We start from the raw sequence: 13,725 nt of genomic DNA, 5'->3' as shown, positions 1-13,725 counted from the left end.
TCATTGTCACATTTTCCCACAGTTCATTGTGTATGTACATAAATGTTTCTTATAACGCTCTGACCTGTTCTCTTTATACAATAGTTTTTAAGATATTAAACAATAAAACACAATCGATTATTGCTCGTCTGGTTTTTACTTCAATCATAAACGGCTGACGACACATTTGATACAGGTTGTGTGTGTTCTGTGTGTGTTCTGTGTGTGCTCTGTGTGTACTCTGTGTGTGTTCTGTGTGTGCTCTGTGTGTACTCTGTGTGTGTTCTGTGTGTGTTCTGTGTGTGCTCTGTGTGTGTTCTGTGTGTGTTCTGTGTGTGTTCTGTGTGTGCTCTGTGTGTACTCTGTGTGTGTTCTGTGTGTGTTCTGTGTGTGCTCTGTGTGTGCTCTGTGTGTGTTCTGTGTGTGTTCTGTGTGTGTTCTGTGTGTGCACTGTGTGTGCTCTGTGTGTGTTCTGTGTGTGTTCTGTGTGTGTTCTGTGTGTGTTCTGTGTGTGTTTTGTGTGTGCTCTGTGTGTGTTCTGTGTGTGTACTGTGTGTGTTCTGTGTGTGTTCTGTGTGTGCTCTGTGTGTGCTCTGTGTGTGTTCTGTGTGTGTACTGTGTGTGTTCTGTGTGTGCTCTGTGTGTGTTCTGTGTGTGCTCTGTGTGTGCTCTGTGTGTGTTCTGTGTGTGTTCTGTGTGTGTTCTGTGTGTGTACTGTGTGTGTTCTGTGTGTGTTCTGTGTGTGTACTGTGTGTGTTCTGTGTGTGTTCTGTGTGTGTTCTGTGTGTGTTCTGTGTGTGCTCTGTGTGTGCTCTGTGTGTGCTCTGTGTGTGTTCTGTGTGTGTTCTGTGTGTGTTCTGTGTGTACTCTGTGTGTGTTCTGTGTGTGTTCTGTGTGTGTTCTGTGTGTGTTCTGTGTGTGTTCTGTGTGTGTTCTGTGTGTACTCTGTGTGTGTTCTGTGTGTGTTCTGTGTGTGTTCTGTGTGTGTTCTGTGTGTGCTCTGTGTGTGTTCTGTGTGTGTTCTGTGTGTGTTCTGTGTGTACTCTGTGTGTGTTCTGTGTGTGCTCTGTGTGTGTTCTGTGTGTGCTCTGTGTGTGTTCTGTGTGTGTTCTGTGTGTGTTTGACATCATGTGGACTTTGCAGCATCATTGATCCAAATGTAACTCTGTATTAAAGATGGCTGCCGTCATCTTCATCTTCATCTTCATCATACTCCGGACATAGATCCTGATGTTGGAAATAGGGCGAGTGCATGGAGACAGACAGGGCTGTGGCGGGGGACGACAGGGCTGTGGAGGGGGACGGCAGGGACAGGCGGTGATGAGGGGATGTGGGTGTGGTCTGTGACGTAGGAGGAGGGAAGGACAGTGAGTGGTGTAGTTGAGGTGAATGCGAGTGCCTGAGGGCAGACGAGGTGGGCGGGGCAGGAGCCTCGTAGTATGGGGACAGGTGAGACAGGTGCGGTGGAGACGGGGACCAGCCCGTGCTCGCAGGTGCAGGGCTGTAATAAGGAGCAGGAGGTGGAAGTCCCATGAAGTTGAAGCTGCAGGTGTAAAGGCTGGACATGCGCCGGGGCCCCACCATCAGGACCTTCTTGGTGTAGTTGTTGAGGGTGGAGACTCCGGCCGACATAGACACAGTGAAGGCCAACCACGCCACGCTGAGGACACACAGCACAGGGGTCACCAAGGTCAACCGGGCCAAGGTCAACTCAGACTGATGCCATCAGCTTGTACAAACAGGACTTACTAAAAGGCCCAGGAGTATCCATAGCTGTGAGGTTTGAAGTCCTCTGGTCCCATGGAGGCCGTGGTCTGAAACACCTGCATGAACATCATGTGGCCCACCATGCCCAGCAGACCTGGGGTCAGCAAACAGAAGCATGTCCAGTACAACCTGACAAGTACCAGGGCAGTGCTGGTGGCTCATACCTCCAAGAACAGTGAAAACTGCAGCGAATGCGTTGAGCAGCTGGCCCCAGCGCTTGGTGGAGGGGAAAAAGGCGCCCATGCACAGCTGAGCAGACAGCAGTGTGCAGCTGAGCAGCAGCAGCGCGATGTACATGAGCTCCAAGGTCAGATACAGCCACATCATGGCTGAGGACACAACACACGTCTGACCAGAGTGCGCACAGGGAGCGTGCACAGAGAGCGTGCACAGAGAGTGGAGCATGCACAGAGAGCGTGCACAGGGAGCGTGCACAGAGAGCGTGCACAGAGAGTGGAGCATGCACAGAGAGTGCGCACAGGGAGCGTGCACAGAGAGCGTGCACAGAGAGCATGCACAGAGAGCATGCACAGAGAGCGTGCACAGGGAGCGTGCACAGAGAGCATGCACAGAGAGCGTGCACAGGGAGTGTGCACAGAGAGCGTGCACAGAGAGCGTGCACAGAGAGCATGCACAGAGAGCGTGCACAGAGTGGAGCATGCACAGAGAGCGTGCACAGGGAGCGTGCACAGAGAGCGTGCACAGAGAGTGGAGCATGCACAGAGAGCGTGCACAGGGAGCGTGCACAGAGAGCGTGCACAGAGAGCCTGCACAGAGAGCCTGCACAGAGAGCGTGCACAAAGAGCGTGCACAGAGAGCGTGCACAGAGAGTGGAGCGTGCACAGGGAGCGTGCACAGAGAGCGTGCACAGAGAGCAAGCACAGAGAGCCTGCACAGAGAGCGTGCACAGAGAGCGTGCACAGGGAGCGTGCACAGAGAGCGTGCACAGGGAGCGTGCACAGAGAGCGTGCACAGAGAGCATGCACAGAGAGCCTGCACAGAGAGCGTGCACAGAGAGTGTGCACAGAGAGCGGAGCGTGAACAGAGAGCGTGCACAGGCAGCGTGCACAGGGAGCGTGCACAGAGAGCGGAGCGTGCACAGGGAGCGTGCACAGGGAGCGTGCACAGAGAGCGGAGCGTGCACAGGGAGCGTGCACAGGGACCGTGCACAGGGAGCGTGCACAGAGAGAGAGCGTGCACAGAGAGCGTGCACAGAGAGAGAGCGTGCACAGAGAGCGTGCACAGAGAGCGTGCACAGGGACCGTGCACAGGGAGCGTGCACAGAGAGAGAGCGTGCACAGAGAGCGTGCACAGAGAGCGGAGCGTGCACAGGGAGCGTGCACAGGGAGCGTGCACAGAGAGAGAGCGTGCACAGAGAGCCTGCACAGAGAAAGCAGCAGAAAAGTAAGTACCTTTTTCAGAATCTGGAGTCAGAGCGTACAGTCCTCTGCACTTCTCTTCTGGAGAAAGAAATGTTACATTTGTGAAGAATTTATTGAAGTAATAACAATTTATCTCTGTGAAAAACATGAACTTTTGCCTTTTGAGTTGTAGCAAGTGACATTTAATATATATATATATATATATATATATATATATATATATATATATATATATATATACAAAATTCTTGAACTTATGTGTTCCTAAAGCCTAAAGGTTTGGACAGGACAGGACAGGACAGGAGGGGACAGGACCCAATCTAATAAAACTCTGAGAACACCAACAATGAGATTTGAATAAAATGGCTAAAATAAAGGTTGAATTTGCATATGTTTGTTTTTAAAACCTTTCCTTTTTATAGAATATTTCTTATATTATTATTATTATTATTATATATTATATTTAATTATATCACAGTCTGTTTCAAATCCTGTTGAAATGAGTTGTGAAGCGAGTGAATCCTATTATCCTTTCTCCCCCGTTCTAATCCATAATTGAGTCATGTCTCAAATCTAAATCTCTCCAGCCGTTCACAGAGAGGGAAAATCCTCTTCACGCAGCAGCAGCACAGACACAGCACAGACACATCACAGACACAGCACAGACACATCACAGACACATCACAGACACAGCACAGACACATCACAGACACAGCACAGACACATCACAGACACAGCACAGACACATCACAGACACAGCACGTACACAGACACATCACAGACAGAGACACATCACAGACACATCACAAACACAGCACAGACACAGCACAGACACATCACAGACAGAGACACATCACAGACACATCACAGACAGAGACACATCACAGACACAGCACAAACACAGCACAGACACAGCACAGACACATCACAGACACAGACACATCACAGACACAGCACAGACACATCACAGACACATCACAAACACATCACAGACACAGCACAGACACAGCACAGACACAGCACAGACACATCACAGACACAGCACGTACACAGACACATCACAGACAGAGACACATCACAGACACATCACAGACACATTACAAACACATCACAGACACATCACAAACACATCACAGACACATCACAAACACATCACAGACACAGCACAGACACAGCACAGACACAGCACAGACACAGACACATCACAGACACATCACAGACACATCACAGACACATCACAGACACATCACAGACACATCACAGACACAATACAAACACAGACACAGCACAGACACAGACACATCACAAACACATCACAAACACATCACAGACACATCACAGACACAGCACAGACACAGACACATCACAGACACATCACAGACACATCACAAACACATCACAAACACATCACAGACACAGCACAGACACAGCACAGACACATCACAGACACATCACAGACACATCACAAACACATCACAAACACATCACAGACACATCAGAGACACATCACAGACACATCACAGACACAACACAGACACAGCACAGACACATCACAGACACATCACAGACACATCACAGACACATCACAGACACAGCACAGACACAACACAGACACAACACAGACACAACACAGACACATCACAGACACATCACAGACACAGCACAGACACAGCACAGACACAGACACATCACAGACACATCACAGACACATCACAAACACAGACACAGCACAGACACAGCACAGACAAATCACAGACACAGCACAGACACAGCACAGACACATGACAGAAACAGCACAGACACATCACAGACACAGCACTGACACAGACACATCACACACACAGCACAGACACAACACAGACACAGACACATCACAAACACATCACAGACACAGCACAGACACATCACAGACACAGACACATCACAGACACAGCACGTACACAGACACATCACAGACAGAGACACATCACAGACACATCACAAACACAGCACAGACACAGCACAGACACATCACAGACAGAGACACATCACAGACACATCACAGACAGAGACACATCACAGACACAGCACAAACACAGCACAGACACAGCACAGACACATCACAGACACAGACACATCACAGACACAGCACAGACACATCACAGACACAGCACAGACACAGCACAGACACAGCACAGACACAGCACAGACACAGCACAGACACATCACAGACACATCACAGACACATCACAGACACAGCACGTACACAGACACATCACAGACAGAGACACATCACAGACACATCACAAACACAGCACAGACACAGCACAGACACATCACAGACAGAGACACATCACAGACACATCACAGATTGAGACACATCACAGACACAGCACAAACACAGCACAGACACAGCACAGACACATCACAGACACAGCACAAACACAGCACAGACACAGCACAGACACATCACAGACAGAGACACATCACAGACACATCACAGACACATTACAAACACATCACAGACACATCACAAACACATCACAGACACAGCACAGACACAGCACAGACACAGCACAGACACAGACACATCACAGACACATCACAGACACATCACAGACACATCACAGACACATCACAGACACATCACAGACACAATACAAACACAGACACAGCACAGACACAGACACATCACAAACACATCACAAACACATCACAGACACATCACAGACACAGCACAGACACAGACACATCACAGAAACATCACAGACACATCACAAACACATCACAAACACATCACAGACACAGCACAGACACAGCACAGACACATCACAGACACATCACAGACACATCACAAACACATCACAAACACATCACAGACACATCAGAGACACATCACAGACACATCACAGACACAACACAGACACAGCACAGACACATCACAGACACATCACAGACACATCACAGACACATCACAGACACAGCACAGACACAACACAGACACAACACAGACACAACACAGACACATCACAGACACATCACAGACACAGCACAGACACAGCACAGACACAGACACATCACAGACACATCACAGACACATCACAAACACAGACACAGCACAGACACAGCACAGACAAATCACAGACACAGCACAGACACAGCACAGACACATGACAGAAACAGCACAGACACATCACAGACACAGCACTGACACAGACACATCACACACACAGCACAGACACACCACAGACACAACACAGACACAGACACATCACAAACACATCACAGACACAGCACAGACACATCACAGACACAGACACATCACAGACACAGCACGTACACAGACACATCACAGACAGAGACACATCACAGACACATCACAAACACAGCACAGACACAGCACAGACACATCACAGACAGAGACACATCACAGACACATCACAGACAGAGACACATCACAGACACAGCACAAACACAGCACAGACACAGCACAGACACATCACAGACACAGACACATCACAGACACAGCACAGACACATCACAGACACAGCACAGACACAGCACAGACACAGCACAGACACAGCACAGACACAGCACAGACACATCACAGACACATCACAGACACATCACAGACACATCACAGACACAGCACGTACACAGACACATCACAGACAGAGACACATCACAGACACATCACAAACACAGCACAGACACAGCACAGACACATCACAGACAGAGACACATCACAGACACATCACAGATTGAGACACATCACAGACACAGCACAAACACAGCACAGACACAGCACAGACACATCACAGACACAGACACATCACAGACACAGCACAGACACATCACAGACACATCACAAACACATCACAGACACAGCACAGACACAGCACAGACACAGCACAGACACATCACAGACACAGCACGTACACAGACACATCACAGACAGAGACACATCACAGACACATCACAGACACATTACAAACACATCACAGACACATCACAAACACATCACAGACACAGCACAGACACAGCACAGACACAGCACAGACACAGACACATCACAGACACATCACAGACACATCACAGACACATCACAGACACATCACAAACACATCACAGACACATCACAGACACAGCACAGACACAGCACAGACACATCACAGACACATCACAGACACAATACAAACACAGACACAGCACAGACACAGACACATCACAAACACATCACAAACACATCACAGACACATCACAGACACATCACAAACACATCACAAACACATCACAGACACAGCACAGACACAGCACAGACACATCACAGACACATCACAGACACATCACAAACACATCACAAACACATCACAGACACAGCACAGACACAGCACAGACACAACACAGACACAGCACAGACACATCACAGACACATCACAGACACATCACAGACACATCACAGACACAGCACAGACACAACACAGACACAACACAGACACATCACAGACACATCACAGACACATCACAGACACATCACAGACACAGCACAGACACAACACAGACACAGCACAGACACAGCACAGACACATGACAGACACAGACACATGACAGACACATGACAGACACATCACAGACACAGACACATCACAGACACATCACAGACACAGCACAGACACATCACAGACACATCACAAACACATCACAGACACATCACAGACACAGCACAGACACAACACAGACACAACACAGACACATCACAGACACATCACAGACACATCACAGACACATCACAGACACATCACAGACACATCACAGACACATCAGAGACACATCACAGACACATCACAGACACAACACAGACACAGCACAGACACATCACAGACACATCACAGACACATCACAGACACATCACAGACACAGCACAGACACAACACAGACACAACACAGACACAACACAGACACATCACAGACACATCACAGACACAGCACAGACACAGCACAGACACAGACACATCACAGACACATCACAGACACATCACAAACACAGACACAGCACAGACACAGCACAGACAAATCACAGACACAGCACAGACACAGCACAGACACATGACAGAAACAGCACAGACACATCACAGACACAGCACTGACACAGACACATCACACACACAGCACAGACACACCACAGACACAACACAGACACAGACACATCACAAACACATCACAGACACAGCACAGACACATCACAGACACAGACACATCACAGACACAGCACAGACACAGCACAGACACATCACAGACACAGACACATCACAGACACAGCACAGACACAGCACAGACACAGATATATCACAGACACATCACAGACACATCACAAACACATCACAGACACAGCACAGACACATCACAGACATATCACAGACACATCACAGACACATCACAGACACATCACAAAAACATCACAGACACATCACAGACATATCACAGACACAGCACAGACACATCATAGACACATCACAGACACATCACAGACACAGCACAGACACAGACACATCACAGACACATCACAGACACATCACAGACACATCACAGACACAGCACAGACACATCACAGACACAGACACAGCACTGACACAGACACATCACAGACACAGCACAGACACATCACAGACACATCACAGACACAGACACATCACAAACACATCACAGACACATCACAAACACATCACAGACACAGACCCATCATAGACACAGCACAGACACAGACACAGACACATCACAGACACATCACAGACACAGACACATCACAGACACATCACAGACACAGACACAGCACAGACACATCACAGACACATCACAGACACAACACAGACACAGCACAGACACAACACAGACACAGCACAGACACAGACACAGACACATCACAGACACATCACAGACACATCACAGACACAACACAGACACATCACAGACACATCACAAACACAGACACAGCACAGACACAGACACATCACAGACACATCACAGACACATCACAGACACATCACAGACACAGCACAGACACAGCACAGACACATGACAGACACAGACACATGACAGACACATGACAGACACATCACAGACACAGACACATCACAGACACAGACACATCACAGACACAGACACATCACAGACACATCACAGACACATCACAGACACATCACAGACACAGCAAAGACACATCACAGACACATCACAGACACATCACAGACACAGCAAAGACACATCACAGACACAGCACAGACACATCACAAACACAGACACATGACAGACACATGACAGACACAGACACATCACAGACAGAGACACATCACAGACACAGCACAAACACAGCACAGACACAGCACAGACACATCACAGACACATCACAGACAGAGACACATCACAGACACATCACAGACAGAGACACAGCACAGACACACCACAGACACAGACACATCACAGACAGAGCACAGACACATCACAGACACATCACAGACACATCACAGACACATCACAGACACATCACAGACACAGCAAAGACACATCACAGACACAGCACAGACACATCACAAACACAGACACATGACAGACACATGACAGACACATGACAGACACAGACACATCACAGACACATCACAGACACAGACACATCACAGACACATCACAGACACATCACAGACACATCACAGACACAGCAAAGACACATCACAGACACATCACAGACACATCACAGCACAGACACAGCACAGACACAGACACATCACAGACACAGACACATCACAGACACAGACACATCACAGACACATCACAGACACATCACAGACACATCACAGACACAGCAAAGACACATCACAGACACAGCACAGACACATCACAAACACAGACACATGACAGACACATGACAGACACATGACAGACACAGACACATCACAGACACATCACAGACACATCACAGACACATCACAGACACATCACAGACACATCACAGACACATCACAGACACAGCAAAGACACATCACAGACACATCACAGACACATCACAGCACAGACACAGCACAGACACAGACACATCACAGACACAGCAAAGACACATCACAGACACAGCACAGACACATCACAAACACAGACACATGACAGACACATGACAGACACAGACACATCACAGACACATCACAGACACAGACACATCACAGACACATCACAGACACATCACAGACACATCACAGACACATCACAGACACAGCAAAGACACATCACAGACACATCACAGACACATCACAGCACAGACACAGCACAGACACAGACACATCACAGACACAGCAAAGACACATCACAGACACAGCACAGACACAGCACATCACAGACACATCACAGCACAGACACATCACAGACACAGACACAGACACAGCACTGACACAGACACATCACAGACACAGACACAGACACATCACAGACACATCACAAACACAGACACAGCACAGACACATCACAGACACTTCAGCACCGGCCCCTCTGGCCTCTGACCCTCAAACTGTGGCTCCTGGTGTCACCTTGGGACCATGAGTCACATGACCAGAGCTTAAAGCTCAGAGTCATTGGGAGTGTGAGCGATGAGGAACACGGTGGAGATACAAGAGAAAACAACCACGGCACATTGACCATTTTCACAGTATCTGAGACTTTTCTTCATTCTCAGATTCACTCGTAGACATTTCGGTGCTTTCACTAGTCTCAGAATGAACCCAGACCAATAGAAAAAGTACGTATTGTTTTGATAGAAGAACGTCTTATTTACAGAAGCTACTCACCCCATTCGTCCGAGTAGATGTTCTCCTCACACGTGATGAAAAGCCCGGTGTGGAACACGGGAAACACAAACCGATCGTCTCCGGTCTCCCAGGAGAACTGGATGTCGGAGGAGTCGGACACGCCTGGGACCGGGATGCAGTTGCTGTGTTTCTTGGCCGTGCAGAGGGGCTTGGGCACCTTCTGTTGGCCCACACACCAGTACGAAGAGAGCAGAGCGGAAGTGGCGAGGAACAGAGACAACGTGGTCTGGAGGAAAGACAGACGAGGGGAACGCATCTGCCGTATGAACGCCATGTCTGAGGAAACACACATCATGAGGAAACACACATCATGAGGAAACACACATCATGAACGCCATGTCTGAGGAAACACACATCATGAGGAAACACACATCATGAGGAAACACACATCATGAACGCCATGTCTGAGGAAACACACATCATGAGGAAACACACATCATGAACGCCATGTCTGAGGAAACACACATCATGAACGCCATGTCTGAGGAAACACACATCATGAGGAAACACACATCATGAACGCCATGTCTGAGGAAACACACATCATGAACGCCATGTCTGAGGAAACACACATCATGAGGAAACACACATCATGAACGCCATGTCTGAGGAAACACACATCATGAGGAAACACACATCATGAACGCCATGTCTGAGGAAACACACATCATGAGGAAACACACATCATGAACGCCATGTCTGAGGAAACACACATCATGAGGAAACACACATCATGAACGCCATGTCTGAGGAAACACACATCATGAACGCCATGTCTGAGGAAACACACATCATGAGGAAACACACATCATGAACGCCATGTCTGAGGAAACACACATCATGAACGCCATGTCTGAGGAAACACACATCATGAGGAAACACACATCATGAGGAAACACACATCATGAACGCCATGTCTGAGGAAACACACATCATGAGGAAACACACATCATGAACGCCATGTCTGAGGAAACACACATCATGAGGAAACACACATCATGAGGAAACACACATCATGAGGAAACACACATCATGAGGAAACACACATCATGAGGAAACACACATCATGAGGAAACACACATCATGAACGCCATGTCTGAGGAAACACACATCATGAGGAAACACACATCATGAACGCCATGTCTGAGGAAACACACATCATGAGGAAACACACATCATGAGGAAACACACATCATGAGGAAACACACATCATGAACGCCATGTCTGAGGAAACACACATCATGAACGCCATGTCTGAGGAAACACACATCATGAGGAAACACACATCATGAGGAAACACACATCATGAGGAAACACACATCATGAACGCCATGTCTGAGGAAACACACATCATGAACGCCATGTCTGAGGAAACACACATCATGAGGAAACACACATCATGAACGCCATGTCTGAGGAAACACACATCATGAGGAAACACACATCATGAGGAAACACACATCATGAACGCCATGTCCGAGCACAGGCCAATTTACTTTCGTTCATTTTTGATCACCTATTTCGCCCGTTTGGGAATGTTTTGGTCACATGATCATGGTAAATGTCTCTCGAACACAGTGATAGAATTAACAAAGCGATTATGATTCTGTAAGAGAAGCGCTGACAATCACGATATATTCCTTTAGTCGAGAAAAACTAAAACTAACTACTGAAAACTACAGAATATTAACCTGATTTCCTATCCAATTGTCAGTTTCTCTATAGTATTATCATTATTGTCATCTATATATATTTTTACACTAAAGACACTTGTTAAGAGTCAATGTTAAACTTTATTTTTCCTGCACTTTTCGCCCAAAACCATAAGTGACGGTGACAGTTTCCATGGCAAAGTGTTTCTGCTCAACTGCCTTCTCTGATTAGTGCGGTGTTCAAAGAAAAGGTGCAGGGAGCCAGTGGTTTTACATGACCAATCACCTTCAGACAGTGAGCAGAATAACAACACACTGCAGCTAATTAGGGAGAGACTGAAAAATCAAGGACAAAATAAGTTGCCATGGAACCTCTCCAGGAGCCGCACGCTCAGAGCAGCGAGGCCTGCGATCGGTCCAGCAATGTATTCAATCAGAGCCAGAAATGAGAAGCCCTCACCTTGTTTAGCGCGGCGTAAAGCTGACTTTATGTCCTCCTCATGTCAGAGTGGCGGTGAATGTGCCTCCCGGGCTGGCTCCTCTCCCATCAGCGACCTCTGTTACCGGGCAGCCGCCAGTCTTTATGGTACAGTCCTACAGAGAGTCTCACACACTCACACAAACCCACACTCTTTAATCCATCCACATAAATCCAACACAGACAAGTCACTTCCATCTGCTTTCATTTTCATTTACTGGACTCATCTTTGCCCTCGCGCTTCCACTGATTCACATGCTCAGAAATCAAGCAATATTTCAGTCTGGGAATGACCTGCGAACCTTGAAATCTAAAAAATGGAATAAAAATAGATTGGTTTGTCCCAGCTTTTTAAAAAAAATATATGTTTGCTGAATGTTTTGTTAAAATTTGTAGTAGATATTATTTGAGAACAGATAAAGGCAGCTTATGTTTTTTAAATGACAAACTGTGACGTTCAAAAGTAATCGAGGAATGTATATATATATATATATTTCTTTTTTCTTTCTACGAGGCTTTGCACCCTTTATGACAAAACATAATTGTGTCGTGTTAGAGAATACATAAGAATATATTTAAGACCGTATAGACATTCTGAGGTTTCTATTTTTTACCATTAGGAGTTTTTTGTTTGGTTTATC

At 47.3% G+C, this 13,725-nt stretch overlaps 1 protein-coding gene across 1 annotated transcript; it reads right to left on the bottom strand.

Annotated features, from left to right (window-relative positions):
- Positions 1-1,149: 1,149 nt before the first annotated feature.
- On the bottom strand, positions 1,150-13,157 carry LOC140358824 (germ cell-specific gene 1-like protein). Its single transcript, XM_072443874.1, has 6 exons — positions 13,067-13,157; positions 10,934-11,230; positions 3,159-3,206; positions 1,911-2,075; positions 1,729-1,840; positions 1,150-1,639 (listed from the first exon to the last, which is right to left on the bottom strand). The coding sequence occupies exons 2-6, from the start codon at positions 11,226-11,228 to the stop codon at positions 1,150-1,152; spliced, it is 1,110 nt and encodes a 369-aa protein (XP_072299975.1). The 5' UTR covers positions 11,229-11,230; positions 13,067-13,157.
- Between the last annotated feature and the right edge of the window lie 568 nt (positions 13,158-13,725).

This window comes from Eucyclogobius newberryi, unplaced genomic scaffold (assembly GCF_026437365.1).
Source record: "Eucyclogobius newberryi isolate DKJ021-1_F unplaced genomic scaffold, fEucNew1.0.hap1 SCAF_13, whole genome shotgun sequence".
NCBI lineage: Eukaryota > Metazoa > Chordata > Actinopteri > Gobiiformes > Gobiidae > Eucyclogobius > Eucyclogobius newberryi.
This window is presented reverse-complemented; position numbering and strand designations above follow the sequence as displayed.

What these genes read in the sequence shown, in the direction of transcription:
- LOC140358824 (XM_072443874.1), bottom strand. Translation starts at nt 11,228, where the DNA reads ATGGCGTTCATACGGCAGATGCGTTCCCCTCGTCTGTCTTTCCTCCAG. An exon ending in CATCTACTCGGACGAATGGG is followed by an intron (nt 3,207 to 10,933) that starts GTGAGTAGCTTC and finishes TTCTTTCTCCAG; the next exon opens with AAGAGAAGTGCAGAGGACTG. An exon ending in GACTCCAGATTCTGAAAAAG is followed by an intron (nt 2,076 to 3,158) that starts GTACTTACTTTT and finishes TTGTGTCCTCAG; the next exon opens with CCATGATGTGGCTGTATCTG.